The 18,421-nt window shown below is 25.7% G+C and overlaps 4 protein-coding genes across 8 annotated transcripts; 2 read left to right on the top strand and 2 right to left on the bottom strand.

Annotated features, from left to right (window-relative positions):
- The first annotated feature begins 1,313 nt into the window (after nt 1–1,313).
- On the top strand, nt 1,314–5,352 carry Gga (ADP-ribosylation factor-binding protein Gga). Of its 2 annotated transcripts, XM_085662144.1 has the most exons (12): nt 1,314–1,329; nt 1,831–2,054; nt 2,233–2,393; nt 2,470–2,703; nt 2,785–2,958; nt 3,034–3,253; nt 3,424–3,771; nt 3,846–3,984; nt 4,085–4,431; nt 4,509–4,675; nt 4,772–4,882; nt 4,961–5,352. In XM_085662144.1, the coding sequence occupies exons 2-12, from the start codon at nt 1,943–1,945 to the stop codon at nt 5,051–5,053; spliced, it is 2,106 nt and encodes a 701-aa protein (XP_085518270.1). In that variant the 5' UTR covers nt 1,314–1,329; nt 1,831–1,942; the 3' UTR covers nt 5,054–5,352. The 2 variants fall into 2 exon arrangements, with proteins under 2 accessions (XP_085518270.1, XP_035740855.2); XM_035884962.2 differs by lacking the exon at nt 1,314–1,329 and having other exon boundaries at nt 1,700–2,054.
- A 3,263-nt stretch (nt 5,353–8,615) lies between these two features.
- Art3 (arginine methyltransferase 3) lies at nt 8,616–12,506 on the bottom strand. Of its 2 annotated transcripts, XM_085662146.1 has the most exons (9): nt 12,199–12,506; nt 12,070–12,104; nt 11,627–11,968; nt 10,798–10,967; nt 10,543–10,698; nt 10,231–10,418; nt 9,897–10,123; nt 9,444–9,803; nt 8,616–9,361 (listed from the first exon to the last, which is right to left on the bottom strand). In XM_085662146.1, exons 3-9 carry the CDS (start codon nt 11,961–11,963, stop codon nt 9,252–9,254), a joined length of 1,548 nt encoding a protein of 515 aa, XP_085518272.1. In that variant the 5' UTR covers nt 11,964–11,968; nt 12,070–12,104; nt 12,199–12,506; the 3' UTR covers nt 8,616–9,251. The 2 variants fall into 2 exon arrangements, with proteins under 2 accessions (XP_085518272.1, XP_035740864.1); XM_035884971.2 differs by lacking the exon at nt 12,070–12,104 and having other exon boundaries at nt 8,617–9,361.
- A 95-nt stretch (nt 12,507–12,601) lies between these two features.
- On the top strand, nt 12,602–14,729 carry Pdhb (Pyruvate dehydrogenase E1 beta subunit). Of its 2 annotated transcripts, none has more exons than XM_035884979.2 (5): nt 12,602–12,804; nt 12,887–12,949; nt 13,329–13,535; nt 13,613–14,243; nt 14,337–14,729. In XM_035884979.2, the coding sequence occupies exons 1-5, from the start codon at nt 12,793–12,795 to the stop codon at nt 14,483–14,485; spliced, it is 1,062 nt and encodes a 353-aa protein (XP_035740872.1). In that variant the 5' UTR covers nt 12,602–12,792; the 3' UTR covers nt 14,486–14,729. The 2 variants fall into 2 exon arrangements, with proteins under 2 accessions (XP_035740872.1, XP_035740873.1); XM_035884980.2 differs by having other exon boundaries at nt 12,603–12,764.
- Nucleotides 14,730–14,928: 199 nt separating this feature from the next.
- Fibp (acidic fibroblast growth factor intracellular-binding protein) lies at nt 14,929–17,506 on the bottom strand. Of its 2 annotated transcripts, XM_035884977.2 has the most exons (6): nt 16,695–17,500; nt 16,418–16,619; nt 16,124–16,351; nt 15,763–15,990; nt 15,432–15,686; nt 14,929–15,358 (listed from the first exon to the last, which is right to left on the bottom strand). In XM_035884977.2, the coding sequence occupies exons 1-6, from the start codon at nt 16,777–16,779 to the stop codon at nt 15,280–15,282; spliced, it is 1,077 nt and encodes a 358-aa protein (XP_035740870.2). In that variant the 5' UTR covers nt 16,780–17,500; the 3' UTR covers nt 14,929–15,279. The 2 variants fall into 2 exon arrangements, with proteins under 2 accessions (XP_035740870.2, XP_085518273.1); XM_085662147.1 differs by having other exon boundaries at nt 16,418–17,506.
- Between the last annotated feature and the right edge of the window lie 915 nt (nt 17,507–18,421).

Genomic DNA, 18,421 nt, shown 5'->3' with positions numbered 1-18,421 from the left:
AAAGGAGAAATATAGTTTGTACTTTATCATCAAAATTCATCATATATCAAGCAGTTGTATTACCAGAAAAGTCAATCCAAAGGATTAATATTGAATTACTTTATTACTTTATTATAATGAATCTTTTTTTATAATTGACTTATCTTTATCTACGACAATAATAAAATTGGAACTTGTTTCTGCTTACTGGTTCATGTAAGATATTCTTGTAAAATATGTTTATGCTATTTTTAAATATATGATAGAATTTTTGATACAATTTTCAAATATAAATTTTATATAATCATATGATATATATTATTATTATTATTCTGTTATCTTATGTTTGCTTTCTTATTTACTATTCATTAGTATTGAATATTTGTTTTGTAGATTCTTTGTTTTTTCTAGATTAGAGTTTGTGTCTTATTGTAAAAATATTTTTTATATAAAAAAAATATCAAATAAAAATTAAAATTTTGAAGAATATAAAAAGCTTGAAAATTTGATACATATATTTTTTATTATTCCGTTGTTTTTTATTTTAATTGAAAAAAACAATCTTTTTTATGACGACTATCTAAAAAAAAAAGAGAAGAAAAAAAAATTAACGATACTGTCGGTAATTTTTATTTTTCCACGTAATTTTTTTTCTATATATTTTAAAAAGAAATTAACAATACGATGATAATAAAAAAGAAATTATTATTAAGTAATATTAACATTAATGAGATTATTGAAACTATAAAAAATAAAAAATTTGATACGGAGATGAGCAAAAAGATGCAGGCCTAAAAAATATTAGATTCGTCTCTGCATTTTGAAGAGATCGCCAACTATTGATAAAATTATGAACTAATTATTTGCAAAAACGTGATACTTTGCGGGCATATTTCCATTAAAATAAAAAATTTGCTACTTATAATTTATTAGGATTAAAAAATTATCAAATTAATTTTTTATACAAATTATATGATGATAAAAGATTAGAAAATATCAACTTGGTAATTTTTATAAGCTATAAAATTTGTATACAAAAATTGTATCATCCTTGTTGATCATATTTCCTCGTTAAACAAGAGTACAAATCTAGGGAGTATTTTTTAAACAACATTTATAATAATTTATAAATATCAATAATTTTCCAAATTCTTTAAAATTTAAGCTTTTATTTCGTATTAAGTGAATATATAATAACTTTTATATAAAGGCAGAAAGTGAAAGCTAAAATTTTTTATATTATTTATGTACTATCTTAACAAAATATGTTGATCTATACTGTTTCCTTTTATGTCCAAATTTTTTGAAAAATTTCTATACACTTTACCGATCGTCGTTTAAAGAATTTTGGTAAGTTAAATTTTAAATTCCTATTTATTTTCATATTTATCCAAAACTCCTATGATGTTTTTATGTTGGTATACGTTTGTTATTTAACTTTGAATGTACTAGAAACTTGAATATGAACTACTAATATGAAATAATTTCTAATTTTTAGTTTACGATTGTCGATTAAAAAATAATATTTATTAGAGAATACAATATGTAAGGTTAAGCAATTTTTGAGAGAGTTAATAACAAATGGTTTTATATGTAATTGAATTAAAATTGTTGGGGTATTTGAATGCGTGTATTTATATGCGTGTATAGCTTGTCGATGTGGTTTGTGTCGTAGTAATATTTTTGACGTTTACATTAGCTGCTCTGCTTTTTGTAATTTTTCTATCTCTAGCGATCTTTGATTCGGTGATAGAACAGCTGTTTACTAAAGTATTATCGACAATGGCTATACAATAGAAATAAGAAAAGAATATTATTGAAATTCTAACTATTTCTTTATTGATATGACAGAGTATTGAAGAATAAAAGAAATATACAATCGATAATAACTTACCATACTACATACTTAAAGTCTCTGTTTGAAAGGCGAAAAAAGATTATTCGGCAAGTGAATCAAGATGACATGGTTGTATTATTTTATCTGTCATTGAGATATTTGTATAGTAACAAATTTAATCGAGTAAACAAACTAATAAAAATGGATGTTGTAACAACCAGTCTCGAAGCTTTGATACGTAAGTACTAAAGAATTATTTTATTTTTCAAAATAAATTTTTATATAATTACAAGAATTGTTTTATACTATTTAAATCTTCTATCTATTTTATTTATTATTATTATATTTCAATTTGCATAACATTTAGTTATTTGTAAAAAAGATATATTATAAAATATATTAAATATATCTTATAGAAAGAGCTACAAATCCACAAAATCAAAAATCTGATATAGCAGCCATTGAAGCATTCTGTGTTATGGTTATGAAGGAAACGGAAGGTATTCAAATAGGCAGTAAATTATTAGCAACACATATTCAATCATCTAATGAATTTGAAGCTCTTCAAGCTCTTACAGTAGGTATATTTTTATTATTGATTTCAGTTTTCCTCTAAACAATTTATTTTATATGTTTATTTTATTTTAATACAGTTACTAGATACTTGTATGAGAAGATGCGGACCAAATTTCCATGCAGAAGTTGGAAAGTTTCGCTTTTTGAACGAAATGATAAGACTTGTCTCGCCAAAATATTTAGGTAATAAAACTCCTGTGGCTGTACGTCGAAAAGTATTACAACTTTTGTACTTATGGACGAAAGAGTATCCACGAGAATCAAAAATTAAGGAGGCCTATGAAATGCTTAGAAAGCAAGGAGTCGTAGAGGTTGGTCATATTAATTATATATTTAAAATGTTCTTATGAAATAATGAAATGTCTAAAGATTAAGACAATATAAAACTATAGGAGGATTCAGTACCTATTGTTAGTAATACAGATGAAGTCTTTAAAATACCAAAAGCAAAAAATACGATATTCGAGGACGAGGAAAAATCAAAGTTGTTGCAGAAATTGTTACAAAGTAAAAATCCTGGCGATTTACAAGCTGCAAATAGATTGATTAAAACTATGGTAAAAGAGGTAAATAAAAACATGCGGCGTCTATACTTTTGTTTTGTTTTCTCTTCAAATATATCAATTTATATTTTGTTGTAGGACGAAAGAAGAGTACAATTGAATTCACGAAGGATCATGGAATTGGAATCAGTTCATAATAATGTTAAATTATTATCTGAAATGTTAGATTCATACAATCAAAATGAAACAAGTCCTGAAGATATTGAATTAATGAAAGAACTTCATCAAGCATGTGAACGTTTAAAACCCACTGTGTTAAGATTAGCTAATGAAACTCAGGACAATGAAGAAATGCTTGGTAAATATATCATTATTTTTAAAAATAATAATATATTCAATAATATTGATTCAATTGTTCAGCATTTTATACAATTTATAACTATATTTATATATAATAATGAGAAATTGTTTTTACATTATTTTTTATATAAAATATAAGATATAAATATTATACATTTGATATATTAGGTGACGTACTCGCAGCGAATGATGCATTGGGTGAAGTATTTGATAAATATACTGCTGTGATAATACTTGGCCAAAAAGTTACTAAAACGAATATTAATAATGATCCATCATTATTGGATTTGTCTTCTCCAATTGATGCTGCTATTTCTGAATGTACTTTGAATACAAATACAGATAAAACTAATAATACAACGGCAACAAATTCACAGTCGGATATGGAAGTTCTTGGAGATATTTTCAATTCTTTAGGAAAGCCAATGGATTTCTCTTTAACTACCGATACAAATATTTTAATGCCAGAGCCAATGATAATGGATCCAATAAATGTTCAACAAAATGGAAAGAAAAGTATGTATATTTATTAAACAATTATAACTAAATATTTTATGAAGTATAAGTATTATCATTTTATTTTGTTAAAGTTGATGATAACATTGATACATCTGTAAAAAAAATGGATAGTAAAGCCAGAGCATTAGAAGAATTAAATGAGTTAGGGGAATCTCTCCTTAAACAGAGCTTGTCATATAAAATGGCAAAAGAGTCATCTTTGGATGGAAAGTTAGTGACAATAATTAATTAATAATAAAATTAATATTTTTTTAAGTTTTTTTTAATATAACTTTTTTATATTATAATCTTTATATTTTGTTTATTATAGAAAAATGGCTTTAGCTCATGTCGCAAAATTCCAACCTAAATTTGATCATCACAATTCAATAGGTTTAACTTCTACAAATAATAATATGACACAGCACAATATAGTAGACAAATCAATTAAAAATGAAAATGAAAAAGTGAAAAGTGATTCTATATCTACAAATTTTCTTAATGGTGATGATACATTAGTCGATATATCACAATCTCGTAACAAAAGTAAAAACATTGAAACAGATGAAGAAAACACATTGATGAAAGTAAGTGACGTGCCAGCATTAACTGTTAATTCTGAACCAGCAATCAAGCCTTTAACTGATATTAATGTAAATCTTCAAGATATTAAACCAGGTATATAGAAATATTTAAAATCTATTAATGTATGTATTTACATTATAAATGCAGATAAATTATATCTGTTAACATAGGTACAAATCCTCCTATAACAGTAATAGAAGATAAAAATGGTATTACAGTAGTACTTCATTTCGCACAAGACAGTCCAAGACCAGATGTTTCTGTAATAGTAGTTACAACAATGAGTAAAAATACTAAACCGCTTAGCAATTATTTGTTTCAAGCAGTAGTACCTAAGGTAAAACAATGATATGATAAAAATTCAACTGTTTCTTATTCTAATATATAATTCTATTTTTTATAATATATTTTGTTATTATTTATTTATGTAAAGAAATGTAAGTGCAGACTTCAACCTCCTTCTGGTACAGAATTACCAGCACATAATCCATTTCTTCCACCGTCAGCAATTACACAAATTATGTTAATTGCAAATCCTCTTAAGGTAATATACTATGATAACTTATGAACATTTATTTTGCACATGACTAAGTTATATAATTACATTTTTAAATTATTTTAGGAATCGGTATCTCTAAAATTTATGTTGAGTTATACAATGGATGATGAAACTTTTACTGAAATGGGTGAAGTTGATAGACTACCACATCTATAAAATTAATAAGATTAAATAAAACGTAAGAATATGAGTAATGATGATAATATTGTTTACAATACAAGTGAAAAATATTTCTGAACTGAACATATACAATTACATTTCACTCCATTATATCACTGGGCAAAAATGAAGTTTATTAGCGTAAGTGAATGGAACATGTTCTTTTATTACATATATATATATATATATATTTTTTTTTTTTTTTTATTCCTAACGTTATAAGAACATTCTTTAAGTATGTAAACAATTATGTAGTTATAAAGGTATTTATTTGAATTGTTCCGCAAAGTAATTACGATTCATAAAAATAATTATTTGCATATTAATAAAACATAATTGATGTGAAATAAAATTCTAATTTAAACAATGTTTTTAAAATATTTCAAGGTAAATAATGAAGTTTCAAATAATAAATAGTTGAAAATGATTTATTATATAAAAAAAAAAAAATGATCAAAGTACAAGATATAATACTTATAGCACATATTTATAATAAATTGTTAAAGTGATATTCATGTTTAGTACATATGCTATAACATGATGCAAAAATAGTAAAACTAAACACGTTTAAATGACTTAATCTTTATAAAAATTCCATTATATTAATTTTTTACAAATTGTCACAAAATATTCTTTATAATATAATCACATCTTTGATATATTGAATAGAAAATATTGTTGAATTGAAATTAGTTGTAATCTTTAAAATATTATCTTTATAAATATAATTCCATTTTTATGATAAAATACAATAGTATTAAATATATAAGCATTTGTTACTCAGATGAAGTATTTCAAAATATTTTTAAATTTATATCATCAAAATTTATTTCATCGATATTTTTTGCAGTATGCTTACTCGTTTAAGTTATAAGCATACAATTTAATTACTTTAACAAATTCCGCTAAAACTATTAGATTTGTTTTGTTTTATATGATATATAAATTCATAATTAATATGTAAGAGTGCAGTTTACTATATAATATATTCTTTAACGTAAACATACAAACATCTTCCTACATTGGAAATTTAACGAAGATAAATTATTGTGATATGTAATATGTATAATATTACAGTATAGATTATTAATGGCTGCATGAAAAATGGAATTAATTGAAAATATGAAGTCAATGGAACTTCTTAAATGTACAACTTGTTTGAAATTCCTTTCCTATTATTTTAATGATCTCAAAGGCTTCTATCAATTTTATAGAGACTTGATTGTTGATTACAAAGACACACAATGATTTGTCAAATAATAATTATAAATAATATGTGTCAATCAAACTTTAGAGAGTGATTTTTAAGAATAGAATTTTACTTTTATTTTTATTTTGTTATAGTTGTTGAACCTTAATAGTTATATGTTAATAGAATCAGTTTCAACTGATTAAGCATATCTCATAAATCAAAATATATATTAGTTATTTTTTTACATTCAAACTGATATTATTACAATTATCCAGGCAAAGTCATAATTTTTATTGAAATAAATGTTCCAATTTTTAATTCTTACAACAAATTTAGTTAATATCGTTTTAATACATAACATCATCTTTGCAAAAGATGATCCTTACATAAAAATTGAAAACAGGAATTGTAAATAAAAGGAAATGTAATATGACTTTGAGCAAACGTTGATTAATATTGACTGAAGTATATATATACTTGTGTGAAAAATATAAACAAAAATATATATATATATTATAACAATTAATCAATATTAATCAATACATATACATAAATATTACTAATGTTATAGAGATATAAGCTCATATGTTGATATATCTATAAAGAGACATTTGCAAATAGAAACAGTAATTTTTGTATCCTTGAAATTTAATACTAATACAAAATTATGCACTTGTATTTATAGCCATTGAAAATACTACCTTGTTTTTCTTTTTATTTTTTTATTAAAAGTAAACCTGTGAGACTTTTGTACTTAGTATTAAAAATGATGCTTGAGGCTATATAGTATATACATTGTGTGTATGAAATATTAATTTAAAATGTGAAGTTCCATATTGACAAATCTATCTCATATTTCATATTAGATATGCCTTCCTAATTTTTTATTCATTAAATATAACAATCATATTAAAAATTTGTAATATAATATAAGTATTTAAGATTTAAAATTCGGAAGACTATATATAACATTAAATAATATGTGAATTGAAAAGCACAGTATCTATATATACAATTAGCATTAACGTTTACTTAGGATTAAATGAAACCTTGAATAGTAGTATAGGCATAGAAACAAGTATAATGAATATAATCACACATGTGTAATCAAACAGGTGATTAAAAGATATTCTCAGGTAAATTTACTAATAATGAACTGAGAGATAGTTCTTCATGATATGCAATAAATGAGTAAATAAGTATAAAACAAAATTTATATTTTATATCTTTGAATTTCCTTTCAAGATTTCTTTCTTTCTCCTCTCTCTATCTCTCTCTCTTTCTCTTTTCCCCTCTCTCTTTCTTTGTGAGAAATGCTTATATTATAAATTCAAATATAAAATATTAGTTATTATACTATATTTCTTAACGTACAGGTACTTACTATTAAAATGAGATAGTTCGCTTTAAAATTGCGTTTATGGATATATTGTATATGAAGTTTGCAAATATTACAGAATCCTGGCACTGTTTGTACAAACAATAAATATACATTACACTTATAATTATATATTTACTTTCTGTTTTTTCATTATACTTGCTTTTAAGCTGAAACTGTAAACATCTAGATTTAGTTAAGGTTATGTTATCAAATTATAAAAGGTGAAAAAGTATAATATTTCTAGAATAAGCATAAAAAGAATAAAAAAAGAATAAAAAGATCTAAAAATCTTGAAAATTATATTTATTTTTTTTTTGTTCTTTTTTTCTTGTATTCTGATATATAAGATGTATGTCAAGAAATATATTTTACAGAGTTGTCTCGATATTAAATTATAGAATAACAGCACATAATATGTATATTTAAGCAGTAATAATGAAATACAAGTTTAATTACAGATTCTTGATCTATTCTTAATCTTTCCATTTTATTTAATAATTATCGAATATTAATAACTTCTATTAAATAATATTTTCCAGAATTATTATTATTATTATTATTATTATTTTATATATATACATATATATATATATATCATTCTAATTTCGTTGAAGAAAAATTGTAGCGTAGTTTAAAGTAATAAGATCATATTAATTGTTTCATGTGCCTAAAGTAATGTATACTATGTAGTAACTTTGATTTATTTAATTAAATTTTGTTTGCTAAATTTTAATATTTGTAATAGAATATAATATTGTTATTTAAATGAATTATTAATTTTATAGATAGGTATATAATATTTTTTAAATAGTATGTTACCTAACAATTTGCATGAAAGAAGATATTGAAATAGATCTAAAAGTTTTCGTGCAAATTTTATTATATGTTAAATGCTATTAAAAAATACTTTATTTTAATTCTACCTTACTTAATCTTTGCAATAATATTATTTTATTGTTACAATTACTAAAAGTAACATTATAGCAAATGTATAATAGTTCGAAAAAATAATGGTCCACGAGAATAAAGCTAAGGCATATAAGGTGGTAGAATTAAGCGATGCTTAATATATTAATAGTTTATATATATATTATTTGTAGAACTGTTATTTAAACTGTAATCTAATTAATATATCTAATGAAAAACTAAGGCCACTCTTTTTCGTTAATTTGGTTTTCTTGATTCTGTTATTCTAGAAGAATATTTAATTGTGTTTATGACGAAACTAGTTTAATTGGATGACTATTTTTTGTTTAAGCGTATAGTGTTATGAGAATAAAATTTTTCTTTCTCTTAATTGCAGAATTAATAAAATTAAATAGAATTATCCTTTTCTAATATATATGAAATTATTTTACATGGCAATACAATCCATAATGGAATGTATAAATTGTTTAAAACAAAAGTTTCAAAACATATTCTAAGATGGCAGTGACTCCTAAATGATATCTAAACATCATTATTTTTGTTATTGTATGCATATATTAAAAACTGAAAAAAAGGAAAAAAAAGGAAAAAAAAAAAAAAACAAGAAAAAAAGTTGGATAAATATACTAAGAATATTAATTTGATAAAGATACAAATTTTTTAATAGACTTGTAATGCAAAAGCATATATTATATCTAATCCATATAATAAACTTGACTAAAATCTTTGATGTGGATGGTAATGATCAAACCACGAACATCTTTGATATGCCTGCGACATACCAATTTACCACTTAAAACTTCACCTATAACAATGATTTTATATTATTCCTTTTCTAATATTGCAGTTTATAATGTTAGAAATATTTATATCAATTTTGATCTTACCTTCAGTTATGCTAATAGGTTCTTTTAAAGAAAATACTGTTTGTTTCCAATGCGTCGGTGAAGCATTTGGACCAGTACTAAAACTGACTGAATTTTCTAAATCAAAAAATACATCAAAGTAACCAATTATTGCAGTCAATGATCCAGTCTTCTTTACAATTAAGTTAAAAGGTGCTGAGAAGTTTACACAATCCGTAGACACTGTATATAAGTCAAATGTCTGAATCTCGGCAGCAGTAGTTATAATATATTCAGACCTACAAATTTCTATGCTTGGTTCTCTCAAAACTTCAGCTTTCATACAGCTCATTTTAAAACCATAAACATTGGACCAATAATCAATCAAATCTACATATCTTTCTAAAAATTAATTTATCTCTCTTAATTGCTTGTACAAATGCAAAAAATATTAGGAAAATAAATATCAATTAAAAATAATACTGTACTACTTACGTGTATCTCCACTTCCAACTATACTCATTGAACATCTATTTGGCATTAATATACCATTAGCAACTAAATAATGATCCCTTGCATAAATGACTGTGTCTAACATTCCTTCAAATAATAAAAAATATCCCATCCATTCAGAAATAATTGCATCTACTTTTTCTTCTTCAAGTGTAATGTCTTCTAAGCGACCTTTTTTTAATGTAATAATGTTATCTAAATTGTTCTCTCTGCAATAGATATGAAATTAAGATCAACACATGTTTAAATTTTTATCCAATATTTTATGGACGTAAAAAAATAAAATTTATATTTTATTTTTATCCTTTAAAGATACCTTACAATATCCATAGCATGATATATTACATCAGACTGATCAACACTGATAACTTTACGACAACCAGACTTTGCTGCAAACATAGACAGGATACCTGTCCCACAACCTACATCCAACATTATACAATTGCTAAATCTAATGGAATTTGTAAACAATGCATCACGATAACTTTCTGTTCGTATTTTATCCTATACAAAAAAATATTTGACATTTATATATTATATATATTTATATATATCTTATATTTAAGATACTTTATATAAAATATAATATAATATAAATTATATAAAATATATATATATATATACATACTGTTAACATTTCATGATGAATGGCAAAATGACTATATGTATTAAAATATCCCTCATCTGTACGTGAAGCACGCTTTTTATCAGTTATTTTCTCTATGTTTTCTTGTTCATCATCCAAAACTAATTTTTGTGCTTTTTCTATCATTTCATTTACTTGCTGAAATTATATTAATATATTAACTTAAATCTCTTTATAAGAATATATCTAGCACGATAAAAAAAAATGATATACAATACAATGATCACATCTTGATACCTGTTTAGCTAAAAAGCATGCTAATTCACGTTGTTCTAGTTGTGCTTTAAGTGTCTGAATGGTCCTTTGCAGTTCAGCAAAATGTACTTCCGATAAAGTAACGCACCCATTTTCTGAATTTACAGTGTAACTAATAGTGTTTACAGGTTTGTTTTCTAAATCTTCGATATCTTGAAGAAGAAAAAAAAAATATTTGTACAGACACATATGCATGTATATGTGTACATGCACACGTCGCGCAAAACGTTACCACTCGAAATTATTCAGTGTAAATTTAATATTTGTAAGAATTAATGAAAAAATTATTTAAGAAATATTGTGTTTAGCATATTAGCAATAAACATACGTACTAGCATCGCGTAAAAACAATTAAATTATCCAATATTTTTCACTTATTAGTAGCAGTACACATAGAAGCATGTTCTGAGAACTATCCATTTTATTAACATTGTTAATCTCACCTGATATTATGCCAATTAATATCAGAATTATGTCGAATTTATATAACGTAATTTGGTACATATTTGTATAACATTGCATGCATCATTTTCCTATACATATAATACATTATATCAAATCTATGATTGATTAATTAACATTGAAATGTTGGCAGATACACTGTTTATTGCTTGTGTAATATTAATACGTCAACTATACACAGCGCACTGCATATGATGCTACTATATCACATTGAAACATATAAACAGATATATAATAGAGTTACAATTTTACAGATCAAATTACAAATGACTGCTATACATTAATTTTGATTTTAATATACAATTAGCCAATAGCATACTAACATTATAGATTTTTTATAATAACTTACCGTACATTAACAATGGATCGTCTTCTATAACAGGATATAAATATTCATCGTCCTGCCAATCTTTTATACATAAAGTATTTAATTGTTCTGGTTGAATGTTCTTTTGACGAATGAAATTGATTAACTTTATATACGAATATGAGTCAAGAGAATGTTTTGTTATAAAATTTCTTAAAGCAAAATTATGAAGCACTTCAAGATGCTTCAATGCATTTGTCATACCATCTGTAGTATCCTTACAAAAAAGACATATAATAGTTTGAACATCCTCATTAGTTTCACTCCAATCATCACCACTATCCACATCACTAGTTTCGTCCATTTCAATGTCTGGCATTACTTCTGTCAAGAATAAAATAAAAACAATTAAAAATAATTATTCTATATATAAATAAAATATAATAATCTTAATAATAATATAGATATTCCGAAACTGTCATTACACATATATAGAAGGGTTTTACATGCAGAAAGAAATCTAAAAATGACATAAAATTGTAATGATTATGTTAAGTATGATCAAATCAAGAAAATATTAATCTTTAATAATCAAATATATACTAATTTTATACCTTGTTCTGTCATGATAGAGATTATAATATTATTGATGCTCACGATGTTTTATACATAATATTGTACATAATGCTTTTTTTAGGTTAGGAAATCTATACGACACACGAACTATGTTTTTATAAGATTAGCGACAAAGCATCATATTGAATTTTTATAAATTCAAGCATGAAATGTAGCAAAAAAATAATAGTATTAAATAGAGTGGACACTTTCTTTTATCTTTGAAAAAAGTTAGTTTAGGGTCAGAATTAGTAACTTTTGATTACACATGTTGGAATCAAAAACGATTCCTCGCATGTTCTTAACAATCAATGATTATTGGTAATCATTTTACGAACACATTTAAGTATTTCATAAGAATCAGCCCCATTGCGACCTTGACTTCATTAATACATGTATTACGTTCATATTTCTGGTGATGGTGAAAAAATAATTGGAATCCTGATTTAGAGACCCCCGACGGAAGGCACGAGGTGTAAGAGCAACGTATAACGATCGTGACAATAGTTAGTGCTGTCCCACTCGAGCTCATTTGTTCCATTTAGAAGGCCTAATAATGCTTACGGTAAATACAAGACTTCGACAAGGCACACATGATTCAAGTAGTAAGAAACATTTGACGTCAGCTATTTGAATAACGAAAGTATTTCACTAATCATTGTGCCCTTTTTTCTTTTTTTTTTTCAGACTGCTTTGAGAGGGATCGCACGACGATCGTTTTCAACATCAAAATGTGCGCCAGCACAACAGGTTTATTATATATTTTATATTTTACATATTGTTAAAACATAACCTTTAATTTACGTTTAAGATAGTTTTACGCTTAAAGATATCTCGTATATCATTAAAATGATAGCGATTTTGATTGTAAGATTTTTTTCAATAATAATTCTAACAATAATACCTTGGAAACTCGATATTTATGTGAATAATGATTATCTAATAGTATTGCTTGTTCAAGGACGGAGAAGGTCACGCATTTTTATTTCCAACAATTTAACATTCATTTTGCGCTGATAAAAAACTCCTTAGATTCCTTAGAATGTTATAACTGATATGTTAGCTTTATACTCAAACATTTTCATTTATTAAGTTATATTAAAGGATTTACATAATCATGTCTCTATAGATGACCGTACGAGATGCTTTAAATTCTGCCCTGGATGAAGAGATGGAAAGAGATGAGAAAGTGTTTTTACTTGGAGAGGAAGTAGCGCTTTATGATGGAGCATACAAGGTTTCTAGGGGTCTCTGGAAAAAATATGGTGATAAACGTGTCATTGATACACCGATCACAGAGGCTGGTTTTGCTGGCATTGCTGTTGGTGCTGCAATGGTAAGTAATTATCTTGTACGATTTGTACAATCATAAGATAGTTTTCATTTTCATTTGATTCTAATTAAATTTGATAGGCTGGCCTTCGACCAATTTGCGAATTTATGACTTTCAATTTTGCTATGCAAGCAATCGATCAAATAATTAATTCTGCTGCTAAAACCTTTTATATGTCTGCGGGAAAGGTTAATATACCTATTGTCTTTCGTGGTCCAAATGGTGCGGCTGCAGGTGTAGCAGCTCAACATTCTCAGTGTTTTGGTGCTTGGTATAGTCATTGTCCTGGCTTAAAAGTGGTTTCGCCTTATAATAGCGAAGATGCAAAAGGTTTATTAAAAGCTGCTATAAGAGATCCTGATCCAGTTGTTGTATTGGAAAATGAGATTCTCTATGGAGTTCAGTATCCTATGTCAGATCAAGCTTTGGATAAAAATTTCCTTCTACCTATTGGTAAAGCAAAAATAGAACGTGTTGGAAATCATGTTACTTTAGTGGCACATTCCAAGGCTGTTGAACAAGCTCTTGAAGCAGCTAATGAACTTGCTGGAAAAGGGATAGAAGCAGAAGTAATCAATCTTCGTTCCCTTAGACCACTAGATATTGATACTATTGTGCAATCTATAGTGAAAACAAATCATTGTGTTACTGTAGAACAGGGTTGGCCGCAATGTGGCATAGGAGCAGAAATTAGTGCAAGAATCTCTGAAAGTAAGTTTCATTTTCCATTTCTACATTTAATCTTAATTGATATCTAATATTTGATGTATACTGATAAAGCTTTTTTTCTTTTTATCTTTACAGGTGAGGCCTTTTATCATCTAGATGCACCAGTAATTCGTGTTACAGGTGCTGATGTTCCTATGCCATATGCTAAAAGTTTGGAAATAGCAGCTTTACCTCAAGGAAGCGATGTAGTATTTGTTGTAAATAAATTATTAGGGGTAGAGTAGTAAATGGTAGAAATATTTAGGTACAATTAATATCCTTTTATTTTTTCCTTTTCCTTTATATTCAACTTTTAGTGTTTCCTTACTTTAAAATTTCTATGCGTAAACAAATACGTATAATAAGTACAAAGCTAGACAACAAATAGAACAATACTTCAGTGAAAAATTAATTTAACGAACATTTTTTTCAATGTTCAAAATATAGATCTTAAACAAAATTAAATATCACATTAATTTAATGATTACAGGGGTTAAATTATACAATCTTTATATAAATATGCATAAGGTTTCACTAAATATTTAAACAATGAATGATATACACATTATAATATATTCTTGAAAAATACGATTATATATTAAATATTTATAAAATCAATTGTAGGATAATATATTATTTATTGAATGGGATGTATACTTCAATGTTAAATTGTGCTATTATATTTAAATTATGCTTTGCAGTTTCTTTTTATTTCTTTTTTACATGTAGAAGTATCGTCTGAAGACTTTTATTATATGTTTGTAAATATGAGAAATACCAATATACTGCCATATTTGAAATTAAAAATTGCCTTTGTTTAATGAGTTTAGTTATAACGCAAAAATATGCTAAACTCTTGTTGTAGACCATTGATATAAAAAAAAACCACATTAACATGCTGCATTTGCTTATTTATTACAAAGGAGTAATAAATTATTATATACATATTACTAATTTGTCTTTCGCTTTTGTATTTTTTATATGTTTAAATATTTATCACATTTATTTTGTTTGTTATATCTGTGTTGGTTGTTAGTGGTCATGTGTGATACATACGTAATAAGCAACATGTTACAACTGTCATATAACGTTCAAATGCATCTCTAATTTCAATTTCTCTGGAAAAAGAAGTATTTTTCTATTATAGAAAAGTTTTGCATTTGGAGAAAGTTCAATGATAAATATAAATACCTTAACACATCCATATCCAATGCACATTGCATATACACAGATAAGAAATTTCTAAGATCGGTATGTGACCAACTGACTTGTTTCCATGGCTCTATACATCTTTCAACCAATTCTAAAAAAAAAAATCTTAATTCTCTAGATCTATGTAGATTACAGCCTATTCCTAAGATAGCTCTTGAATAAGAACGGAAATTTGTATCAAGCTCTTGGTATGAACGTTCAAGTAACATTGGTTTAAGTTTGATACACACTAAGCTAAAAAACATATTTATTTACATTTACATTAGAATAGTTAATATATATTTCGTATAATAATCATGTTATAACTTACTGTTTATGATGTTTATCATTTTCTAATAATACTCTACATTCTGCAAGTTCTACCAAGAATTCTCTGTCAAGATCTGTATCAAAATATTCTGATCCAACACATCGATAAGTCCATGCTGCCATCATACTATTAGCACAATGATACAAATCGGGAAATGTTAGAAATTGCAATTTCCTTTTATTCATTTCAAATCTAAGACAAGCTATGAATACTACTGCTGCATAACGCCTGGAAATATTTATACATATATATATATATATATATATATATATATATATATATATATATATATATATATATATATATGTATAAAATCCTATTAAAAATAATATTGTTAAAGATAAAATTAAACTCTATATACTTAGCAAGATCTTCAGAAAGTAAAAAATGTTGTCTGATGTTAGCAACCAGAGAGCCAGGTAAATCTTCAACGACTTTGAAAACTCTTTTGACATTATCATACTGTCTACGACAGCTTTTTAAGGTAACTCCAGTCTTTTCAGATACTTCATCCATATCTTTTCTACTTTTTGATGTTAACTTTTTACCTAATAGTTCTCGAACAACAATATCATCAAATTCATAATACCTGCATTCATAATAAAACAATTTCTATTCTATGATAGATAAGTAAACAAAAAAATCACATTCTTACATTTCAATGAGCATTTGACTAGTTTGAGGTTCTATTTGAAATGCCAGTTGTTCTGTTGCAAGTTTTGTAGGAGTATGAAGTAACTTTTCCAACAAAGCATATGTACGATAATGATCAAGGACATCGGAAGCAACTAAATCTAGAGGAGCATTAGTTTGTATACAAATACCACGTTGTTGTAAGGTGATAACTGCATCGCTGGCTATTAAAGAAATATTGGTAAAGTATTTGAAAACATTGGTACGTATTATAAAAATATAATAAATGAAAGACTTACAAGAGTGCCCATCAACCCAAAGTTGATAAATTTCAGGATCGACGAGAGTATAATTACTGACAAAAACATCAACCTCGGACATCATTGCGGAGGTTATGTTCAAATATCTGAGATGTTACATTCTATATATTTATTATTATTAATTATATATTTCATACTATATTCAATGCATTTATCATTTTTTTTTCTAAATACTTCATGTTTTTTAGTTTCTATTAATTTCTTTCAAATGCGAAATGTTAGACAAATGGCAGTCACAGAATAACAAATTTTATGTACATTTTATATACATTTTATATATTCATTTATTTATTTATTTTTTTAACATTAGTATTTTCGTTATCATAAATCTCATTCTCATTTGTATTTATATATCATATGAACATATATATATATATATATCTATACACACACACACACATACACATATATATACGCAATTCGATCGTTAGAAAATACGATTATCGAATTTACGAGGGTTCGTTTCGATAATCGAAACACGAATAATATGTCTACTACCGGTTTCGCGTGGACGATCGTATCGTGGATACTGCTAATCAATATTTTGCTTATCTCTTTTTACATACATATATTAATAATGAATCCATTGTTAAGTTGGTATAATAAGATAAAGCCTTTTAAAGAAAACAAATTACGATCGAACTATTCGTATGTTATTATACATACATACGTGATATTTTTTTTAACAGTAACGTCGAACTCACGTGCGGAACTTTACGCGCGCGATTTACATAGATTGAGAAGTTTAACAGTGTCCTGTAAAGCAGAAAGTGATAAATAAAAACAAAAGTGAAAGTGAACATCGACGTGGACATCGACGTGGACATCGACGTGGACATCGACATCGTCAACGATATCGTCCAGGAATTAGATATGTATGTAAGTACATCATCAAATATATACATATATATATATATATATATATATATATATATATATATATGCGTACTATAAATTTGCCGGTTATCTCTATCAAAATGTAAATTATTGTTGTAATCAGAGGCGTATATCTATGATGGGGCAAATAGGGCATGTGATTTGGTCACTAATGTCAAGAGGTGGGGTGGAGGGTAGGGGAATATGAAAAAATCGAAAGAAATGGCAGTAGTTCGTCGAAAAGAATTAATTTTGACAAAATTCGATAAGAAATGAATTTGACCGAGGCTTATACATAATTTAAAAAAAAAAATAAAGGAAAAAATAAATAAATAACTAATGGTGTGCGTGTATGGAGGGAGATAGAAGATACTACTACGCAACTTCCGCGCTTGACCTAGGCACTGTTAACGCTATATAAGTCTTTGATTGTAACGGAATCTTTTTTAGTAGCTATTTTTGTGGAGTCTATCAATGAAATTCAACAATGAAACCATAATCGTTCGAAAATTGATTCCTGTTTTTTTTTTATTTTCTTTTTATTTTTTTTTTTTTATTTTTTTTTTTTAATGTCGACTGAGATTATTTAATTTATATATATATATATATAAGTATATATACACACGTGTATATAAAATCATATATTTTGTCAGGTGCAATTATTTTATGTTAATTAATTTTATTGACTTATTGGTTGTTTTTTTTCTTTTTTTTTTCTTTTCTTTGTTTTTCTTTAGATATCAAATTTACAGAGTGATTTTAAATGTTCTTCTCTCTCTCTTTCTCTCTCTCTCTCTCTCTCTCTCTCTTTCTTTTTCTATTTATTTGTT

Source organism: Vespa mandarinia, chromosome 17, assembly GCF_050613455.1.
Source record: "Vespa mandarinia isolate Hongniang chromosome 17, ASM5061345v1, whole genome shotgun sequence".
Taxonomy (NCBI): domain Eukaryota; kingdom Metazoa; phylum Arthropoda; class Insecta; order Hymenoptera; family Vespidae; genus Vespa; species Vespa mandarinia.
Note: the sequence above shows the minus strand (reverse complement) of the source record. Positions and strands in the feature narration are given on the sequence as shown.